The sequence below is a fragment of the Vidua chalybeata genome, chromosome 1, assembly GCF_026979565.1.
Source record: "Vidua chalybeata isolate OUT-0048 chromosome 1, bVidCha1 merged haplotype, whole genome shotgun sequence".
Classification (NCBI taxonomy): domain Eukaryota; kingdom Metazoa; phylum Chordata; class Aves; order Passeriformes; family Viduidae; genus Vidua; species Vidua chalybeata.
In genome coordinates this window covers 49961433-49985703 of record NC_071530.1, presented here as the reverse complement: position 1 = coordinate 49985703, position 24271 = coordinate 49961433, and the positions used below count along the sequence as shown (strand labels likewise).

At 35.7% G+C, this 24271-nt stretch overlaps 1 protein-coding gene across 1 annotated transcript in view; it reads left to right on the top strand.

The window, feature by feature from the left end:
- Window positions 1-24271, top strand: part of CNTNAP2 (contactin associated protein 2) — a 1037491-nt gene that overhangs the window by 846710 nt on the left and 166510 nt on the right. The window contains exon 14 of the mRNA XM_053940221.1: window positions 3533-3689. Coding sequence (XP_053796196.1) covers window positions 3533-3689 — 157 coding nt within the window. The remainder of the gene's footprint in view (window positions 1-3532; window positions 3690-24271) is intronic.

The following is a 24271-nucleotide window of genomic DNA, read 5'->3' as shown; positions in this document are numbered from 1 at the left end:
CACAGCATCCCTCAAAGGAGAGCTGGTTTGCACCCAAAAAGCAGTTCTGCATCAAGGCTTTATTCTAATCAAAACCCCTTCGCAGGCAGAGTCTCTTTCCTCCTCCATCTTCTCATTATGCTATTTGTCCACAAAAGCTTGGGGGGGTGGGGGGGGGAAAGCACTCAGTCGATGAGAACAACTAAAAAGCTTCCCATGACTCAAAATTTATATATAAGGTAAGGAAACCCTAAAAAACATAGAAGAAATATCTTCTTGTATTACTTCTCTTTGCAATACATTCAAAAACTACTTTTTGTCCTTAAACTGAATTTATATGCTCTTAATTCCATAAGACCAACATTTTTGATAGTTTAGCAAAACAATAACTTTTGGTAAAATAGTCTGATACTTAAAATTACATCCATTAATGATCATTCTTCACACTGGACTGCAGTGCTCCTTCTACTTGGATTAGCCTTTTCCAAAACCTTCCAAAGCAGGAAAAAAAAAAAAAAAAAAAAAAAAAAAAAAAAAAAAAAAAAAAAGCAAAGGGCTTCTGAGCAGAAAGATTTACATCTTCAAAAGGAGACTCTAGAGGTATAAAAGAGAGTGAAGTGTGAGAGAAAAACAGTGATCCTCTTTCTAATTTTTTTCCTGCATGATACATCCTCCTCCCTTCTAGCTTTTCTTTTCTGTTGTTTTTTTAATCTCTCCATTTGCAAGGTTTTACTCTTTGTTATGCTCAGTCATACAGGTGTCTGCAATATAACTGCATAGCATTCCCAGTTTGAAGCATATGAACTTTAGACAAAATGTTGCTCATCCTTTTCTTGGCTGACGCGAAGCAGGAAGACTGAAAATCTCATTTGATTTTACTGATGCCGAACAGATAGGATGTAACTGTGTCTCCACACCTTTTATTAACCAGAGCTGTTATTATTAACTGTAATATTATTATTAACTGTAAAGGAGCTCCAGAACCTCTTGTATGGCCACTGTGGTGCACAATGGTCTGGTGTGACACTCATCTCATTCCTGTGCCTGGGGCTTTGTCCACTGCAAGGATCCCACCTAATGAGAGCTATCTACCAAGATCTCCTCTCTTACAAGCCTTAGCACAATACACCAGGCAATCAGAGTGTTGGGTGGTGTTCACAAGGCAATGCTGTGATTATTGGTTGTGGGGATGTCTAGCAGCATATGTCCTGAATGCAAAACCCTTAAAATTATATATTACGTTCTTGACCTTTCAGAAATTTTAAACATGCACATTAGTTTCTTCCTAAGTCTGTGTTCTTAAGCCTAAGGGTAGGTCTTTTCTGCAGAATGAAGAAGCACAGGACTTAGCCAGTATATATAAAAACACACTAAACACACTAAACACACTAAAAACAACAGATGTGAAAAACAGCTCTGTGTATGCCAGAATACGCTCATGGTTTAAAACTGTACATCAATTGTCATTTAAATGAGTTCAAACATGCCCCATTTGTGTCTGTCATAGTGGTCCATGACAGCAATCACTGTAGTCTGTAATTCTGCCATCAATTTTGTCTGCTTTAATCATTCTACCGCTTTCTGAATTTTTGATCTGCTTTTTGACAATTCTAAGTAATCTTTTTTCTCCTAGTGCTTTAATTAACAGTCTTGCTTCCCAGTAAATTATTTGCTGACTGAATCATGCAATCCTTCACTTGACAGAAAGGATGTAAACAAAGAGAATTTTGAGCAACAGTCAAAACAGCAGCATTGGTGCCACAGCATAAAAACTAACTTCAAAGATGAGATAAAAAACCCCTGTAAAATAGGAGTTTCAGATATCATTAACTCTGCAGTTGGATCCTCTATTAATGAAAGCAATTCTGTCATGTTCTGTGGAAAGATAACATTTACCCTTAAATGCTTTTTAAATAATCTTTTGTACTACAGGGCTACATACTCTCAGAATTGCTAGATTGCATTGCAGGTTGGGAATGCAGCTGCAGCATTCACATGGCACATTCTTCTAACTTGCAGCACTTTGTTCTGTGATAATTGAGTCACAGAAGCTAAAATGACCAATTCAGAGTCTAGAATAAAGTCAAGTTATTACCATGCCCATTGCATTAGCACTTGAGCTGAATGGCCATACAGTGCAGGACAGCAATATCTAATAAAAACCTTCAGCCACCACGAATTCTTCACATTACTGTATTTTTGTTATCTTATATGATGTCAACAATTCAAATAAATTGGAAAAAGGGTTTTCAGAGAGCTGAGCATTTTCGGGATTTGGTCCTCTTTGAACATGTGTAGATATCTGGTTGTTCTCTTTATCTCCAGAATTTAATTTTCTTGAGAGTTTGGTGTGAATTACTTCCAACTTCTGTCTGGAATAAGTAGCTTTATGGTCTAGATAATCAAATCTAATTGTGAAATGGCTATTTTAAGGATTGTGCTTGTAGTTTTGGGGGAATGTGTGAGATGTGCAAACTACAAATTTTGGAAGTGGATATTATGCAGGATTTTATTGGTAACATTTATTAATCAGTGAATTCCATAGATTAATTTCATATAATATAAAATTGCCAGCAGCAGATTAGATGAGGGAAAAGAGACATTTAAAAAAATATATATTATAGGCTGAGCTCGGTCATTACTTTTCAAAGTCAAAAATCACTACTTACATTGATACTGATTAAGTTATTCATTCTTATTTGAAGTTCATATTTGAGTGTCTTCCTGAACCAGAGGAATAAAAAATAATTTTCCAGTAAGGGCATTTTTTTTCAAATTAGAAATTAGAGTGGAGAGGATTTATATATTTATTATTTATTTATTTACACATAATGTCTTAGATAGGCCAAAAGGATTAGAAATAAGCTCAGAGCAGTATGTGAAAATATCCAGTTGCAGACCCAATGTGAAGATATATGGTTACATCAAAGTTCAGAACACCTCTGCTAAAGTATTACATTAAAAAAAAAATGCTTTTTAAAAAATGGTTAAGATGCTTTTGGAGTTTGATAAAATATCTTTGTGGTTTGTTTAGCACCAGTTGGCAAGAGCATGATGAACATGTTTGTTTTCCAGTGACAACAGAATTTTAATTTTCAATTAAAAGTTGTTGTTTAGTAAATAAATAAATAAGAGAAAATAAACACATTTTCCTGTGCAGCATTCAAGGTCAAATATTGAAATAATCCATCTGATAGCTTAATATGTGAGTTTGAAATTAATTTAAAATAATTCTGGAATCTGTCCACATATTCTCAATATACAGAGTACAATTGAAAAGCTAAACAAAGAGTATATATGACTAAAAAAAAAAAAAAAATCAGTCATTATAAATTGTGCGAATACAAGAAAAGAAATGTGTTCTGTTTACCTGGCAAGGTCTTTTGAATACCTTTAGTAACAGTGTTTGCTGTAAATTTTGTTTGCCAGCAATGTGGGATGGCTCCAGTTATGTGTTTTTAGCATTTGCATATTAAACATCTGAGCTCAGTTAATGCATTATAAAGCTCTACCTCTTTGATGCATCATAACCTTGCATTTTCATTCCTTGCAGAAGGGAATCCATATACCTGGTGGGTTGGAAAAGCCAATGAGAAGCACTACTATTGGGGCGGATCAGGACCTGGCATTCAAAAATGTGCCTGCGGCATCGAACGCAACTGTACTGATCCCAAGTACTACTGCAACTGTGATGCTGATTATAAGCAATGGTGAGTACTTTAAAGAAGGCAGGATAAGAATGACCAAATCTCCTAACTTTACAACACTGCCATGACTTTGAATATATCTTTTTTCTATATTTCCTTTTTTACCAAAGAAAAAAGGCAAAATTATTATATTTGTGATCCCTCCTGCAAAGTCTCGACCCATGCCTGGATTTCCATTTTATTCATGGTGTTTTTGACTGTTAAATATAAGGACTGTATTTATGAATTCCAGCCCACTGAGCTATAGAAAAGAAGGCTGAAATTGCAAAGGCAAGTCCTCACAGGAAAGACCAGCATTTTGGTTACCCATGCAACTTTGTCTCCATCAGATTCAGTTATACTGCGATACACAATTAATTTTATCCCTGCAACTTCATGTTTTTTTTCCCCAGAATTTCTCCTCTTCAAAGTGTTGCTTCTGCAACACTTGAATGTGAGTGATATATATTGAAATCACTCTAATGCCTCCAACTCTCATTATCTGTCTTTCATGAGGAAAAATATGTTAAGAACTAGATGCATATTATAGAATGAGGCTCTGTGTTTTAGAGGAAGCTACCAAGCTTTGCATGAGATAATTTAATTAATTAAGGCAGAAAAAAGAAATAAACTTGCATCTCTGATATTCCCCATAAACATGAACAGACTGCATAAAGCTCATCATCATTTTGAGTGAAACCCTCTCTGTGGTTTACAACACTCTGTTTGTGAGCCTTAATAATTTGTGTCTCTTTTCTTATGACAGGCAAGATTATATTTTACATGGTATGCAATGTTCAGTGGCATATTGAAACCATACTTTTATGAACATTTCTCCCATTAATAGCAACCTGTGGGTAATTGAATCAATACTGGCTCATAAACCATTTGAGGTTAATTGAGAAATTTTACTTCTATTAATGAATGTAGAGGTACAGAGCTGTAGTGATATGTCAGAGACTAAAAAAGAAAAAAAAAAATATTAAGAAGAATCACAGAACCACAGGATCACAGAATAGCAGTGTATGAAAGGGACCTCAGAGTTCCTCTAGTTCAACCCATCTGTTTAAGCAGGATCACCTATAAACTGTTGCCTGCCCAGTACTTTTTCTGGAGAGTTTTTTAATCAATCCAAGGATGGACTCTGCAGCTTCCCTGTGCGCATTGCCTCTGGTCCTGGGACTGGGCACTGTTGGAAAGTTGGCATCTGCTTTGCACCCTGTTAAGTATTTATGGACATTGATGACATTGCTCTCAACCTTCTCTTCTCCTGGCTGAGCAGCCCCAGCTGCCTCTGCTTCTTTTCATAGGAGAGACACCCCAGTCCCTCTATCATCTTAGTGGCCCTTCATTGGACTCCATCCAGTAATTCCATCTCTCTCTTGTACTGGGGATCACAGAACTGGCCCCAACACTCCAAATGTAGCCTCACTAGTGCTGAGTAGGGGAGAAGGATGGCCTCCCTTGACCTGCTGTCAAAACTTTGCCTAATGCACCCTAGGATACCATTGACTGCTTGGCCTCAAGTGCACATTGCTGGCTCATGTTCACCTTGGCATCCACCAGAATCCTTAGAGTGTTTTCTGCCATGTTACTTCCCAGCTGGATGGCTCCTAGCATATACTCGTGCAGGAGGTTGTTTCCCCCAGGTGCAAGGCTTTACACTCTTCACTGTTGAACATCATGACATTTCTGTGAACCCACTTCTCTGGCTTATGAAAATTCCTCCAGATAGCAGCAGGACCCTGATTGGTGTGATCTGCAAGAATGAAGTATGAAAAACATAAAAATAGACTAATAAAGGAAACCTTCCAGGCCCTGCAAAAATTGTAGATTAGGATGTGGAAAATCAAATATTGCCACAGACATTGCCACGCTAAGCTTTGACATTGTTACAATAGCAAGCTGTTAGCTATGATATGGGATGAACTACAGAACACCGCAGATATAGGGTCAGTTTTAGAGACAGGGTAATCACACATGCTGCCAAACTTCAGAAATATACTTATATAGAGAGAATGAAGAATATAAAGTCATGACTCCAACTCAATCACAGACACTAGAGCAGTGTGGCAGGAGAGATGTAGGTTTGGTTCTGTGTCAAAATGGTAACAATAAAAGGAAGATATTGTGATAATAATTACAATAATGGTAGAATTAGAAGCACTTATAGTTTTCATTGCCTGAGGCACTGGATGCATATCCATGAATAATAGGGCTCTGTACCATATGTTGACTGTTTTCCTTTACAACAAGGGAAATGTATGGGGAAAATGGCACTGGGTTTTGACCTCTTCTTGAAGATTCCCCAAGAGTCACAGATGATAATTTAATAAGCAGCATTTACTCAATAATTTTTCTGTAACCTCTGCACTCCCGATATACACTGAGATTATCTGGATTCTATTAATGAACAGATTCATACGGTTATTAGATTTAGCATTAAAATAGGCTTATTATCATAAAAGATCTACAACTGTTTACTCAGAACTTCATACAAGAATACATTATTACATACAATATTTCTGTACATAAGTATCAGATTTTTTTCAGAACTACTATTCATTGCAGAACATTTTGTGAAAAGCAATTATACCACTGGATATTATATTTTAATCTGTGGTGTGTGTAAATCACAGGAAGAAATGAAAGCTATATTATAGACTTTAAGGACATTTTGTTCAAGATTCATTTTTTCAGTTTGGTTTTGGCAGAATCTAGTCTTTTCCATAGTCATATCTTTTGGGTTTGGGAGTTATTTTGAGGAATCCTAGTTAGGAATTTTATCTAGCCAGGTTCATCAATACCTAAAAAGCAAATGAGCTCCAGAGGAAAGGAGCCCTTGATGACTTCAGTCATCAGGGCAGAATTCAGCCGGGGCCTCCAACACATCTGTGCCCAATTCTGGTGACAGCAAAACAGCTCCTGGTTTGGACAACAGAATATACAAGAGTTTATGATAAGCAGACAAGTCTCAGCTCATATATTAACAAAGCAGCTTGCCACAGCTTGCCACCATAGCTCACCAGCACAACTTCTTTTAGAAGGATTTACAATCCCCTAAAAGAGAAAGGCTGAGTAAACACCAAACTGTGGCAGAGTTCAGGTGGGACTTTTGCAGTAATGGCATATCTTGTCCACAGCTGGGAGCACTGCATTTGCTTATGGTATGCCCACAGTAATGTTCTGCTCCTGCCCAGGCAGTGTTGGAAAAATTTGTTTTGGGGTTTTTTGGGTGGTTGCAGGGGTAATATACAGAGGGGAAAAGGCAGTAGCAAAGCAATAACTATATTAGAAAAGGTAAGGAACTGAAAGGGGAAAAGAAGATGCTGTAGAAATTGGGAGGATGAAAGGTGAAGAAGAAGAGCAAAATTCAGGAGAGAGATTTTTAAAAGGAAATTGAGGAGCCACTGAAGAATGGGTCAGGCTGAATCAGAATGATGTAGTGTAAGTAGAAAATTGTCCACTGTTTTATTGTAGAAGTTAGAAATTGTGTTAGAAATTAAGAAAGTAATTACAGATTGATGAATTATTTCATAGCAAAGGCAGGAGAATGTTTCCCTGGAGATTTGGATTCTAACCCTGTGTCTGGAACCACATTCCTGCGTGATGCTTCCTCAGTTTCATAAACCATTTCTTCACAGAACAGTCATTAGTCTGATCCTAATTTTCTCGGTATCTAGTGGAAAGCCAGAGGTCCACTTTGTGAAAATACCAAACATTCACAGCTGCAACCAGAATAAGGGATCACTCTCTGAATGCATCTAATGCAGTTATTAAAATGAAAAAAAAAAAAAGAAAGGAAAAAAAAAAGCATGTATGCATCTCAGATGGAACACTAAGTATGAGTGTTTTTAACATTAACATCTTTCAGCCTCAACATCCAATCTGTAGAATGCAAATTATGCCAGCTACTCCATCATGGAAGTACGGCAAAGATAGGTAGATTTATGAAGCAATCATCTGCTGTACTATAAATGCTGTACATCTACTGAGCACTATAAAAAATTCTATGAGAAGATGGTGTCTTTATAGAAAGATTTGAAATAACATGTTAGATATAAAATGGTATCCACATATTGAAGCATTAGAGTAAATTTGGAGAGTAGGCAATGTTGTACTAAATGAGTATTGTCTGCATCCTGTACTGAATAATGCTTAAGCCCTACAGAATAAATAACAATCAGGGACCAGTCAAGGATTGCATCATCGTGGTAGGAGCAGGGGACTAATTAAAGCTCTTTAAGCATCCTGAAATGCTTTTTTTCCAAAATTTTGTGTTTGGTTTTTGTTTTTTTTTTTTTTTTTTAACCAAGTATGTGGGTAATTCTAAGAACCAGCTGTGTTAATTATGGACTCACTTATAATGTAACTTTTCCCAGAGATTAGTGTATACCATCGGCTTGGTAAACCCTAAATCTCTATGGTTTTTCTATTAATGATTTTTTAAATTTCACATCACACATCGTCTACCTGAATAAAATAGTTGCAGAACTATTCAGCACATGCCTAATGCGTTGATTATCATGCCTGGATGGTAAATAGGCCAAATGGTAAATATTGTCAGGGAATATGAGATATGAAATTCAGATTTATGTGTATTTGTGCACATAGTCTAAAATAGAACCTGATTCTTTAGAAAGTTATGCTGTTGCTGCAATGTAAGTATTAAGAAGTCATTTTTGTTATGATAAAGAAACAAAAACACAGATGGAAGAGCTTCACCCAGAGTAATCCTGCCAAAATGATCCTTAGTCCCAAATTCTCTATGATTTGTGTCCAAAATGAAATTAATTCAGAGTTAAATGTATCAAGTTGTATAAGAAAGGTTAGATTTGCTTGCTAATAGAGATCATTTTTTAAAGTGTGTGTGGTTGACATTTAAAGTCAGATTGCCTCAATCTTGAGAGAATAAAGGTAGCTGTTATGACTAGCAAGAAGTTCTCTGGGTTGCTGTTAAACAAAATTATAATGAAATTATTAATTTTAGATAAAATGTAAGACTTTTTGAAAAAAATCTTATTTGAATAAGAACATTATTATTACAATATAGGCAGTTCCTTTATAAAATGATTGGCACACTGTACTCATTAAGTAGCAAATGTAAAGATCTGCAAAGAAATTTTGATTCCTACTCTCATTTGAGCCTAGGGTCAGTTAAGACTCAGATTGGCCAAAGTTTCTACACCACAGGATCCTTGCTTTTTATTACAGAGAAGTCAGACAGTAAGTCAGAAGACTTATAATATGATGCTGTTCAAGGATTTACTCAGAAAAGGTGACATAAAAAGCTTTTTCATTTAGCACTTCCTGATGTGAATGCACTTCAGGTTACAAAGTCAGTCATGGACTTTACTTGTAACTACTGATGTGGTTGCTAATCTTTCAAGAACTATTTGGTGGCCCAAAAGATGATCAAAAGGCTTTAAGCAGAATTTGCAGATAAAATTGCTTTGGACAAATTGAGAAAATCAGTGTAGGGAACCTTATTTATAATCTCGTAGTTTGGATATTAAAGTTTCTTTCTCCAGAGTCTGTCAAATTGCTTTATTTTTGTGAGGTGTTTTACAGAATACTCTGCAGGATGCATCCCTCTTCCCTTCACAACTCTTGTCCTACAAAGGGAGTTTCAAAAGAAAGTTTCAGGTCATGGGAAAAGATGACTAAACAGAGCTCAGAATGACAAGTTGTTTGAGTGACAGGAATATGGGTGGATGTTGAAAAGCCAGCCTGAAGCTGTGGAAATGACAGGTAGGTCATTTGTAGCCATATTTAACAGGATATTAAAGGCTCCTGGAGCTATAGGTAGACATCAAGGATTAAGTTTAGTATGTAATAATTACCATTGAAATAATAGAAATTTCAGTTCCTGACTCCCTGAGGCACTTTTGAAAATCCATCTGTCCTTTAACCTTGTGTGCTCTCAGTAACAGAGCTGCTGATGCAGAGAGAGATGGATAGTTAGAAGACACTGGCTTCACCTGTCCTTTGTTAGAAGCTGCAAACAATGTCTCTCTATTATTTTTTTCCATTACTTTCCCATCTAGGCAGCAACTGGAGTTTCCAAAGAGGTGTTACATGATCAGAAGTGTCTAGGCTACACATTCTCTGTGGAAAACAAAAACCAAAACCAAACTGAGAACTTATCATTGGCTCTATGCAGCTACATTTTGTTTAAATTTAATTACTATTTCTAGCATTATGTGGAGAAATCTTAAGTAGGTAAAAGGGATCAAATTTGAATATAAGTAAAAGAACTTGAAGGACTATAAAAGTACTATTGAGGAACATGCATGACTAGAAACTTCATATATATATATGTATATACATGTATGTATATATAAACAATTTTCAATAAAATTAGACAGATTGACTGCATTAAAAATCAAGCATTTATATATGGTAACCTCATATTAAAACAGTAACTTGCAAAACAGGCATTTTTGCTAAAATACAGAGGCCTGTATTTAATAAGACAACACACTAGTTTGTATTACAGGAAACAAAAAAAAAAAAAAACAAACAAACAAAAACCAGAACAAAACAAAAACAAACAAGAAAAACCTAAAACCAAAAACCAATCAACCAAAAAAAAAAAAAAAAAAACTCAAATTAAAAAAACCCAGAAATTTATCTAATAAGATTTGTCATGTGCTGCTGTTTTACTGTTTTACTTCAAATCTTTATTGGATGATTTCCTAGATCACAATTTCCTAGAAATTTAGGAAACTTTGTAGAATTAGGCCACAGCACTTTGAAAACTTTCATTCAACATTTTTTAGAACTTAAACGCCATCTTTGAAATGATAGACAAGAAAACACTATTAGTAATTGTTTGCAGTAATTACATCTCTTAATCAAATAAAAGTTGAAATATCAAACCTTTTTTTTTAGTTATGCTTACTGAATGAATTAATTTTGTTGATGAAGGCAGGGAAACTTAGTTGACAAATTGCACTATTTCAGATGGCTGTTTTTCTTGAACTCTTACAAATCCAGACAGGTTTTTGGAGGTCATTTAGGGTTACCTCACAGAGTTCCTTTGTACACTGACATTGACAACTAATGTTATATATTTCCATTCAGTCAAAATTTAGCACTTTCACAGTATGCAATGGCACAGAATAAAAATTTGCATGAAGAGGGACACTAAAGACAGAAAGTCAAGCATTCAAACCTTAGGAAATATTAGATTTAATATAGCTGGTAGTACTTCTTTTCCATATGAGTGACATATTTGAGCTGAAACTTTCACCAACAGACAAGCAGATAGCCAGAAGCCATGAAGTTCATTCCTTCTAGTTACAATTTGGCCATTAAAACTACTCCAGCAGGGAAAAGGGTCAACTGACTGGGTATTAAATAGGCTACTGTCTGTCCTATGTTTGTCAACTGTGCTCATCAAATGTAACTGGTATGCAACATTGAAACAGAGTTTGCATACTGAAAAATGTGAAATCTTCCTTAAATTAATTCCATTCTCTTATTTTTATAACCTGTTCTATGTTTTGTAGTTATAAAAACTATATATACCTTGTGTTTGTCCATTACGCATTCCTCTTTTTTACTTCTTCCACAAGAAAAGATTGAATGATTTTGTTTCTGATAACAACAGATTAAAAGTTTGAGAGATGAAAATTTTGAAGTGGAAAATTTTTTAAGTGGAAAATTTTGGTCATGCTACAAATGTGCTGAGTAGCTCCTTTCAAACTGTCCTTTACTTGTGACTAGTACCAAAACAGGACTCTAGCCAAAATCCACGATTTTGTTATGCAAGGCTGTCTACAAACACAAAAGGACTCTTTTATTCCTCAATGCTCTGCATTTACTACCATAAATGTGTATATAAGACAATATGAGTGATTTAAAATTTAATCCAAGGGCCAATAAGGGGCATAGCACCTCTTGCACAGTAAGTTTTCAGGCTATTGCTTTTATGTAGACTTGGAAGGACTTTCCTGTCTGGAATTGCCTCTAATGCTTGTGTTGTGTTTCTAATGAGTTGACAGCTTTAGTCCAGGATCCAGACAAACCTAGGATCACATAGATTGCTCTTTCTCTTTTAGAGATGCTCCGTGCAAGCACTCACAACAGCCAGGGGACGTAGCTTGCAGGAACTGACAGATTTCCAGTCTTAACCGATACAGACTGAGGGGTTTAGGAGTTTCAAGATTCAATGAATCATGAACATTTCAAATTTTACTTGTGCTTCCTCTCTTTTCTCTTCTGTATTATTCACCTTCGGGACTTGACTCATTTATAGCAAGGTGATCCTACTTGGACTTTAGCTATCATCCTACTCACTGGGAGTATGGAAAACTTCTCCCCTAAGACTTCTGGCTCATGGCAGTGACCAGACATGTGAGGAACAAAGTCTTAACATTCTCCAAATCTGAAAACACAGCAAAATGTGGGCATTGATATGACATGAAATAACTCTTTGGCAACCTGCCTTTTCTTTGTTAAAATACCCCCTTGTTACTCAGTGCTATTTATTCAGTCCTGTGTACAATGATTTTTCTTCCTGTAATCAATACAAAACTATGAATAAGGAAACAGGATTCTGTACTGCCTCATGCATTATGAGCAGTCTTTTACCATGCTGTAAATGTGAAAATGGTCAAGTTCTAACAACTTCCTAAGGATGAAGATGATTCCTATTTGACTTCAAGTTCATTCATTTCTCGGTGCTAGCAGTAATGAATGAACTTAAAGGGAAGAGTGATGACAAGACATTATCCTTGTTTATTAATTTACTCTGTAAATCATTGTCAGACAAAAAGTAGGTGTTCATCCTGCTGCCTGCCTCATTTCTGAGTGTTGCTGTTCAGGTTTTCTTGTCTTCAGTTCCAGCTAGTCAAAGACAGGTGGTGTCATGCAGGTCTTTTTAAGTTAAAGAATTGTTTAACAGAAGCATTGAAAAAAATAATCTATCAGAATTAAGCATTTTTAATTATTATTCTCTGGCATATCCTTGCTGTTATTAAAAGTATCCTGTCTTTCTCAGGGTATTGTAAGAAATTTCTGAGAGGGTTATGAATTAGCAGGTGAAAAGGCATATACGTGATTTTTAATTCTACCATGCAGATGATCAGACTGTAATTCCCAGCACATTTGTATACTTTTTGTTATTAAACTTCATTATTAGTGTGAGTGACAAATCAAGTGAGCAAGAACAAAAATGTCTTCTATGTTTTGCACAAAAAGATGCAGACTTTTTAATCTGGATGAAAAGCTTGTAGTCCTAGCTTTAAAGAAAATGACCTTACTGTCACAGCTTGTCAGATAAGGGCAGAGTACATTGAGCATTGTGCACTGCAGAACTTTCAGCTGCCAATTATTTTCTCCTCCTCCACTTTTTATTTATGGGCTAACTTAAAGACTAATGACTTTGCCCTCAGTGCCATGCTATGAAGATGAAATCACCCCAATGCAGACCAGCCCAATGTATTTCACTCCATACCTGACACTGCTTAAGTCTTGAAGAGGGTGCTTTTCTTCTTAAATTGTAGAACTCCCCTGATTTTTTTATTTCTGAATCAGTGCAGTCAGATGTAAAGACATCTGAAATATAGGACAACCTGTTATAGGGTAGATGAAGACTGCAGCACATGATTAGCTGTTATTACTATTAGCAGTCATATTTTAGCTGAAACAATCACAAGGGAGTCCATCAAGCTGAAGGTGCTAAGCCTCCAGTGTAAACAGAAGATATATCTCTTTTCACTGTTTGTTCTTTGGTGTACTAGGAGACATAGATATATAGATATATAGATGATAAATAGGCATATAGATGATATATACATATATACATATACATATACATATACATATATAAGGGGAAGAATGGAAATAATAATATGGGGAGGGAGAGAATTGGGGGTCTTGGAGAAGAGAGAACTCATAAGTCCTTGAGATACTTCTTTTGTATCAGACTAATGAGAATATTGTCTTTAGAGCAATTGATCAAAATATCCACTCAGTTCATCACTGAGGTAGTTGCAAAACCTCAGCATTTGAAGGAAGAATTATTTCTTGTCTTTTTCTCATTTTGCCCAGCAGATTCTTAACCACTGCAAAAGACCTAATAAAGAAACAGAAAATAAAAATAGACAAGACTCACCTGTAGCATTGTGTTTGCCTAGGAATGATTGTTATATACATAATGCATTATTTTATTCTAAAGAGAAAGATGACTTACATTGTCTGTGAAAAACACTCAAAGCAACAAAGTAACCTTTCATAAAGTCTGGAAATTGAGCAAAAAAAGGCAATGATCTAAAACCTAGAGAAAAGGGATACTGCTTCTCCTTTTTTTTGTCTTTAGTTAGGCTCAAAAAAAAGAAAAATCTTAAATTCTATAAATTGTTTTAATGTCATGGACTAGGTGTGGGTTAATCTTAGTTACCATTCATGTTTCCCTTCTAGTTTGCCCTAAGCATTCAAAATTTCTACTTGTCTGTAATTAATTATGGCTAGATGTTTTGTCCCAGCTGCAAGTCTCTTTGCATCCCCCAATCCTCTCCCCACCCCTCCTCCAGCTGTTTTTCTTTTCCCTGCCTCCTGTTCACATGCAGAATACTACACTTATGAAAATTATTAGTATGAATTACAGTCCTTGGAGACCCTACAAAGTTTCTAAGAGCTGTCTGAGAGTGCAATGGAGACTTAGTAAATGAGGTCTAAGGTAATTTGTTGCATTTTTATCTCAAGTTTCTTTCAACAGGCTTTAAACTGAAATTAAAATGCTACATGGATTCTTTACAGTAGAAGTGTGTCTATATGAACCAGCTTCCTGATAGAATTCAGATGGCTTTCTTTTTTCATATTTTGCTGAAAAATTAGTGGTTTACTAGGAAGAAATTATTCTATCTAAACCAATATCTCGGGACAGTTACTTATTGATATTCCTTTATCACAAATACTATCTTTTGCTCAACTTTTGGTCAAGTGGAAGTTGATTACAGGATTATATTAAATATAGATGAGGGAAGCAAAATCTTCTTTGAGTTATGACATGGGGCTGTTGTTCAAGTTATACAATTTCCTTTAAGGAAGTATTTGAGTATATACCTATTTATTTATAAAAATTATTAAAGAGAAAGCAAAGCAAAATGAAAAGGAAGAAAAAACAATTTTTCAAACAAGCAGGCAAATATAAAGTTAATAAACTAAAATCTGCTGACAGTGTTAAAAAATGTGATTAAAAAATACTGTAAATATAAAAACCTATATCTATGATGCAAAAGTTTTTTCTGGGCAATATAAAAGTACAAACTGATTTGCAGCTATTATTTCTATGAAATAGAAAAGTTTAAAATGCTGTCACTAAACGTGTAATCACATATCTAAAATCAGTTATTTGCTGGATATTACATAAAATGTCATAATAACATTTAGTGGTCAAGAGTTTATCTTTTCAGTTAAAGCACTTTGGAAAAGAGAATTAATTCAAGCATTTTATGTCAAATCTAAGATACTTTTTTCTGAAACAAAATTGTGTTAGAAATGTTTAAAGGATTTCATAAGACTCAGGAATCAAAACTAAGCTCCTGATTTACACAGCACACTTACTTAAAACTGACCTTATGTTTTTCTGCCATCTCATTCAATAAAAAAGCCCAAAACCCAGAAAAAGAAATTAATCCCTGACATTATAAACAGAAAATTGATATGTTCCTTTAAGGACCTTGAAAAGCCAACAACATAGATAACATCAAGTGATGGAAATCTCTTGAATCAAGAGAGTAGATAAAAGATGACAAACATGAACAGAAAGTTCAGAAATATTGATTATTACCTTACTTTATTATTATCAGTTATTATTATTATTATTAACTCTTCAATTATATGTGATGATTGTGAAGCAATCCTAAATTATAAACCTAAATTATAAACAGGAAAAAATGTCATCTTCTTTCATGTTCTGAAAGCTGAAAAAAAAAGCAAAATTATGTTTAGAATGAAGATAGACATTGGTCTACTTAACTCTACGGTAAAGAACTGAGGTAATCATTGAGGAAACTGAGCATGGCAGCAAAAGCTCATTAAATACTTTTTCTAAAGGCAGACAATTTTGGAGACTATTTGAGGGTGCTGAGGTCTTGCACAATACTCATCTATACATACACACACATCAGATCACAGAGTAATTCAGTCTGGAAGTGGCCTCTTGAGCTCTAACCTGCTGCTCAGGGATGGTGGAATCAATCTGTGTCTGTTTGAGCCTAGAACACCTCCAAGGATGGTCATCCCAGGATCCCTCTGGAGAACCCGTGCCAGTGTTTGACCACTGTCATGATGTAATATGGTGATGTAAGGATGAAAGGCACCCTTTCAAAGACTGGAACATTTGATTTAAACCAGCTATTGCTGAATAAAGCAGGTGTTTCTAACAACCTTTTGAAGTATCAGCTTTCTCTTCTATTGCCACGTAAGAGCACTCTAGTTATAGAGAGGATGAAAAAGTCTGAACTAAAGACATTGAAAGCTACAGCACACTACTAGTGCATGCTTCAAATTTTTATTTTTTCTTTCATTTAAAGTAAATTGATAAGGAATGACTTTTTGACTCTAGTATATCCAATAGGCTGTCCAAGCTGAATAGTGAAGTGCCCAGTTGCAGGGCTTGATGATACTGCGCTTGATGATACTGAGATCTTCCAGTTATTTTCTACTAATATTTGTGAAGTGGTGTGCTGTTTCTGGTTATGTACATTTCTTGAAATTTGAGGATTTCATTTAGTTGCAAAATGATGTAACAATCCTATGATTGGCTATAAAGTCCTTGTAAAATTACAGGCCTAAGATTTTCAGTATTTTGAAAGAGATACTGAGACAAGTTAAGAAAATTCTTTGATTCAAAATATGTTTATTTGTTGACATATTTTTGCCTATAGGGGATGGAACAAAACAATAGGAAAAAAAAAACTCCACACCAAAAAAACAAAACAAAACAAAACAACAAGAACAACAAAAAAAAATTAAACAAAAAAAAAACCCTCAGTAAACGGGAAAAAGAATAACATCTGGAAACACTTTCTTCTCTTTCTGGCAGCTGGTTTTGTTTCCTAGACAAATTCAACACTTTTGTGGTGGATTACGAATGGGTTCACTTTCCACAGGTAGGCATTCTGAACAAGCTGCAGTTCTTTGTAAAATTCAGGGTCTTTTTCTTCTCTGACTCAATGTTAATTTTGCTCTTGCCATCTGCAAAACATGATAAAATATATATTATAAGGAGCCAATATGTAGGCAAAACATTATTTTCTTTTTGCTTTCATTATCACAGTAGTAGTTCAGCTTCAGTTGCTATATAGGTTGTGTGGTTTTTGAATGCATGTGCCAATGTTGTCTTTTACTACATGCAGTATTTATGCTGATTCAGTCTTCTAACTGAGAGACTTTTATATGGAGCACTTATTTATAGGTGTCAAACATAATGTGTGACTGAAATAGTTCAGGTTTGTAGGGGGAAATGGACATACTGATGATTATATCTCTTGTTATATCTTTCATTTAGTTGTACAATGAAAACAATTGTGTCCTTGATTTTTTAGCCTACCAACTCAACCTGCCTTTGCTTAACTTTCATAACTTATTCAACTTTCTTAAGAACCTTCTAGTGATTTACTTGAAAATTTATAGCACCTACCTCCTCATGATTCTTAGATAATTTTAGTTTCCACTTCTGATATATTAATGCTTCCAAATTACTTGTGATCTTGTAAAAACATATGTAAATTCCGTATTAATTATACTGATACAGCTGAAAAATGTATCAGTAAACTTCCAGGTTTTGTTGCTTTGTTATCAGTGACTCCTCTATTATCTTAAAGCAGATTATTATTATTTGTAAACACTGGGGGGGGGGGGGCTTAAATAAAAAGGTCTTTTAATACTATTAACTCACACCTTTCTGGAAGGCTAAGAAGGGGGTCAGACTAGATGATCTCTGGAAGCCCTTCCCATCCCAATCATTTCAATACTGGGTATTTTGTTGGATAATATGAACATAATTTTCTTGCTAACCCCATTTCTGGTTTGTGCCCTTAGGTTTGTTCCCTTTGTGCCCTTGCTCAGAAGGAACAGGGGTATTGTTACACATGGAACCACTTCTTGTCTTTTGCCAAAGGAAAAGAAACAAAGGGAAGTTCATGTGTAGTAGAACACTGTTACACAGTGCACACAAGCATAGCACAAAGACAGCAAAAGCTGGTACCAACCTGCTATCTGGGATGAGCCCTCATTTAAACAGATGGGGAAAATGTACTACTTTACACTAGTGAACTCCTGGAACTGGCTGCCAAAGGAGGCTGTGCAAGCAGACACAGATTCAGGAAAAAAATAACAGAGACATGGAAAACAGGTCTATAAATGGATGCTGCAAGTACTGTTCACCCTGTAATATTTTCAGTGAAGAATGTCATTCTGGAATAGCTTTTAGATAAGAGTATTGGGGAAGAACAGAAAAATTCTTCTTAAGCAGGCTGTTAAGCTCCACACAGCAGTTTGCTCAGACCCTCTCACTGGGATGAAGGAGAGATTTGGAAAAGTCCAGAATCTTTTGGATTGCAATAGAGACAGTTCATCAGATAAAGCAAAAGCTGCATGCTTGAACAAAGCAAAGTAAGGAATTCACTCACCACTTTCCATGGGCAAGCAGGTCTTCAGTTATCCCCAGGAAAGCAGCATTCCATCATGTGTAGAGACTGCTTGGGAAGACAAATGCTGTCATTCCAAATATCTCATCCTCCTCCTCCACATGATGATGTGAGAAGCAGGAAGGGCCTTGACCCTGTAAGCACTGCTGATCAATAGCAAAACCATCCCTATATTGAACTGGTTTGGTCACAAATCCAAAACATAACACCACAGGAACTACTGTAAAGATAATTAGGTCCCTCTTGGATTAAACAAGTACAGATATGTTCCGATTCTGCAGAACGTTAGGTGATGTGGCTGCCTGCAGTAGCAGAGAGCTGACATGAGTGATTGGAACCTCTCTTGCATTGCATGCATAGTCTTTGCTATAGGTAGAAGTGATAGTCTTCTTGGTATCCCTATGTCCATGAGGAAACGTTTGTCTCATAGGCTTGTCTTAAGGTAAGAAGCATCTGCAGTAAACTACATTTAAATTGTGGGGAAAGAAAAGATGCATCAGCAGCTGTCAAATTAACATATACCTAGCCACTGAAGTGCACCTCAACATTTGCAAGGCTCTCAGTACACCATCTGTGAATACTATGAGCCCTAGGCTTTTTGACCTATGTTATATTATATTTTAATTTCTGTCTTCACCTAAAGCTGATAAAAAATGTCACAGTCTGAAATACCAGAGAGGCACAACCTGATTGCTTCAGGGTCAGCTTCCCCATAAAATCTACCCAGAATTGCTTGGAGTCCTGAAAAGCACCATTCTTGGAGATAGAGGGAGAGGCAATCTCACTCATTTCTGCTTCAGCCTCCTTTGTTCATGACCATATTGTCACATATTGTTAGAAACCTGTAGTCCAGGGCCACTTCAGTCCATGCAGTCAGGGCTGTCACAACAGACTTGGGAGAAAAAATCTTGGGGGAGTTCATCCAGTATTGCGCTAGGAAGAGACAGGCTGAGCTTAGATGGAATTGTGTTAGGAAATGAATGTTGACTTCTGCTAAGTTTGTGCCAGATTTTTGTTGAGAAAAAAAGTGGTGACATGTAATGTAAGGAAAGTTGAGCTCAAAGACTAACAGAAAGGATAATGGAAACCCACCAGAGCAATAAAGTGGAGCAATCTGGCTACTGAATAGGTCACTAATCCTGTATAAGAGTGATCAACAAAACGCTAAACAAATGCTTGATATTCTACATTCAGTGCAGCAAAACAGATTATTCTAAACAAGGACAGCTGCATTTGGCCTAATATTTAGCACAAAGTGTGGCAATACCATGCCTTCCCTGTGGCTCAAATCGTAATCTCTGTCACTCAGTTTTCTCATAATGCTTTGTGTAAATGCAGTGAGAGAATCTCTATGTACAGTCCCACAGAACGCAGCTGCCTCTGGAGCTGACACAGTTGTACACATTTCAGGAATTAAAATTTTTATTAAACTTCAGTAAGTACTTTTTGTAGTACCCCTTCTCATTTCTTCAGTTACTCCACTGTGTGTGGAGATATATACACACACAGACAAGAGATAATGATCTCACAAAAACACAAAAAGGTAAGGAAGAAATTAACCTACATATAAATTTGCATATCACTTGAAACCAAGGTCATCCATCTTTTTAGCAAAAGCACTAAAAAAGGAACCTAATTGAAATTAAATCAATTCTAAGAGATAGATGTGAGTGTTTACTAGCAGAGGGAAAGTATCCTAGTTTTCCTTGTGCTTGATAGCAAAGTGTTTACATAATGAATACAGACATCTGTTAATTACCTCTATGCTGCACCATTGCTTTAAATGGGCTTGAATATCTTGGAGCATTCAGTTTCAGATAATTATTTCTGATGAATGAGTGTACATTTAAAATGTTTTGTAGTGGGATATTTAATTCTTCTTCTAACTAGAGTATTTTCATGATAATAGACCCCACTTTCCTTCCTCAGTAGATACAGGAACAACATTTATTTTTTTTATAGCACAATTTGTAGATAATCTTTAAGGTTTCATTTTGGTAGAGTGTATGTTTAGTGACAGTTGTTACAAATTTATTCTTTCATTTGACTTTGGCATGTTTTAAATAGATGTTTACTCCCTGTCCACTCACCAGATCATTTTAAGGGTCTACCTTTCATAGGTCTAACGAATTATTACAACAACATCAAAAAATCACAGTCCTGATGCAGAATTCATTTTTACTTTTACTAGTTGTTTTTCAGCTAGAAACAACTTCTCTACTTATTAGATAAGTAAAAAGAAAAACTAATAATTTATAGGACCACTGATTCCAGCTTCCAGATTCCACTGAACAGCAGTAGGTTAAGAAATTCTTGTGATAAGAAAAGAGCTACAGATGTACAAGCTGTGTGCTATGTAAGAAAGGCTAAATAAAACTGGTCATCTGTCCTGATGGGGTAAGTGCCACTTTGAGAGAAGGATCACTGCTGGGGATTTGCCTTCTTCCACACACTCATGAAAGTAAAATGGGAAGCAATCTTCTGGGGCTGAGACTGGAGACAGAATTAAAGTACAATGTGATAGTTGCCTCTAAGGACTGAAACTGAGATCTTTTGAGGGGACACAGATTATGTGCAATACCCTTGAAATACAGTATTTAAATAATGTGAACTGATTATAGATACAGAAAATAAGATGTGTTAGTTTGCACAATTAAACTTCAAGGTCAGGTAGAATGGAGAAAGCTTACTGAAAAATAGGCTCAAATACCTACATTTTCTTAAAAATCAGTACAGATGTGGTAGGGACCTTTACAGAAAAAAATAAATAGTCAAATAGTAACATGGAATTTTAATAGTACGTGACATTACCTCTTCTCCTATATTTTGTCTCTTTATTGGATACTTAGGTTACTATTTAGAAGAGGGGTGCTGGTATGCTTTTTTCTATGTGATGTCTAGCAAGTAACTTAAATTTTCTGTCATCCAAACCTGTGATTTTTTCCAATCTAAGCCTCTTTTGATGTAACTGGAGGCCATTTCCTCTTTCCTTGTTACTTGGGAGAAGATGCCAATACCCAGTTTTCTACAGCCTCCTCTCAGGTAGCTATAGAGAGTGATAAGGTCTCTCCTGAGTCTTCTCTTCTCCAGGCTAAACATCCAAGCTCCTTCAGCTGCTCCTCATTGGACTTGTGCTCCAGACCACTCAGACCCCTCACCTGCTTCATTGCCCTCTTTTGGTCACTTTTATCATACATATGGAGAATTTGTGAGGTTATCTAATCAAGTGCTTCATTCTGCAGTGCGATCAGTATAAAACTTTTCTTAAAATATTTGGTGTCAAAGCTATACAAGCAACTCAAGACATGAGCTAATTCACACCATCCTTGCATTCCCCATGTGCCTGCCATACGTCGTTTCAGTTTTGTATGAGGTATATGCATAGATGTCATGTGAGGATGAACGCTGCAGGAAGTGCCAGTGGAAGGGTAGGACTAGTGGTAGATGCTCATACAATTGGGTTTTACTGACATTTTCTGGATGCAGCAAGTATACCATATTTCTTTCAGTTTTCTGGACCAAATTCAACACAAAGTTATGCACTTCAGTACTGTAATTGAACTCAACTGGCATATAGGGGCTGAAGTCAGCATTAACTATAGCCATCTGTTATTTTGTCATGCCATAGTCAATTATTTTTATTTAGCTCTTTCAGTCATACAAAATAAAACTGTCAAAGTTGTCAAGAACTCCTAGAAATGAAGCCTCTGAGCTGCTGCTCTGAGATTTTTAATATTTCTTCCAATACAGATCCTTGTGCCCTAAAACTCCTGCCAGAAGCAGATGTACATTTGGTCTGATAGTTTGATAGGATGTGATCCAAAGGCTTGTGGTTAGTGAGTAGACTAGTTGCAGTAAAGAATTCATCATTTATCTGCATAGATAGTGCAGATAAATATCTGCATTGCTTAGTGCAGATACTAAAAATGTACATTAGATAACTGCTTCTAGTATCCACACGGTAAAATATTACCATCACTGTAATGCATGCAGATATAGAGAAGTGTAATTAAAATTCTTAGTGTTTTAAATTAGGTAATTTTTAAAATAGGTGAAAATAGTAGAGTTCTTCATTACTTTCTTCCCTCAGAGCTACAGTAGCCTGCTGTTCCATGGGAAAGTTCAGCATCTGTGAGGGGATCATGGAAGAAATGTAGGTTCCTCTTTGTCAAAGTGATATACAAAGAAAGACATTTAACTTTCTCGGACATGTTGAGTAGCTGAATGGGGAATTATTTTATTGTCCCTTCAATTGATTAGGAGGAGAAGTTTTCTCATTTCTGTCATAAAACAAAGCATTTAAAACTTTAGGATGACTAGAAAACATTTGGGGCATTGTTAATTGTGGGATACTTTTAATATTTTTATAAACTACCATTTTTTAATTATTTTCTGATTTTGAAATATTTTGAGATCAAATAACACTGATTTTAAAATGACAAATGAGATTAAACTAACAGACAAAAAATTATTTGAGCAAGGTATTGCCCTTTCTAATGTCAATTTTTCCTTTAAAAATTCCCATATCATCCATTTTCAGCTCAACATTCACAGAAGTTTCATTTCTTGGCTTCAGATGAATTCCTAGTAATCTTGTCTCTGTAATTACCCAAGGTGAACAGGACATCCCAATTTAGCATTTTTTCTAAAGAATACATATGTCCCCTGACTTACTTTAAAAAATTGAAACCCCAACATAAAATTGATTAAATTGTTGACAGATGCAAAGATCAGAGCATGGTAGAATTCCTAGATTTCGTTCTTAAAATATTTCAGTATAGAAATAAGAAAAATTAAAAGTCAGAAGAGTTGCTGGACCTCAAAAGAAGAGAATCCATAAATTTCCTCTATTTCTTCAAAATAACACTAAAGAAATTAAGATTGTAAGAGGAGCTGCACTGCTTGAAGAGACTTTCTCTCTCAACTGGTCTTTGGGAAGGAGAATATGAGCAAATACTCAGAAAAGGCAGGTTTTCACTGGAAACTGGTTCCATATTGTTCAAAAGAAAGCAGAGCCCCATTTGCTCTCTCTATTATTCACATTTCTCTGTGGTTATTCAGTTTCTCACAAACTCCTATTTGAAAGGAAAGTCAAGAAGTGCTTTCAGGCAAGATAATCTGTAGAACCAGTGTCAACTCTCTCAGTCTCCTTCCTGATGGATTTTTTAAATGAGACATATTTCTGACCAGTTTCTCAGTGGATCTCCCCTTAAATTAATTTACTATAGTCAATTCAATCTTTTGTAATTTCTAAACAAGGATTACTTGTGAATGTTGCGCCATCAGCCTCATGTCTTTGGTATGATTTATCTTTACTAATTAGAAGTCAAAGTATGGATTCATGTTAGTAATTTTGGGGCTGGTATTAGATGATCTTTCATCAAATTGTTTAGATTTTCAGGAGATTAGTGGTCTCAAAAGTGAAAATATTTTATGCATGTTAGAGAAGTTTAATTGCCTTAAGATCAGTCTTAACAGTAAGAATTCCTCCTTCTTTTGCTTTTAGGAACCACATATTTCCAAGGATCTTATCCTGTCCAATGCCAGAGTATTGAAAAAACTTAAACTGAGTTATGATCATCTGTCAGTTTTTATGACCCTGTACAGTAATGAGAAATTTTCCATAATACCCCTTGTCAGACAAATCAAGGGTGAGTCATTAGCTCTAACTTAACATATAAAGGCATCTGAGGTGACCAGACACATAGAAATGGGACAAAAGAGCCATAAAAAACCAGCAAAATCCAGTGGAAATTAAAAATTTTGTCCTAGAGTATATGGTCTGCAGTTTATAATTCCAAAGGGCAGAGCCCTGGGTATAGGGTGAATCTAAAAGCATGCCTTTAGTGCTGCATAGTATGTCTCTTAAAAAGTTAGCTAAATTTATCAAAATCTTTCATGAGTTAGTTTTGCTGTAATCCTAGTTTTTGTTTGCCCTGTTTT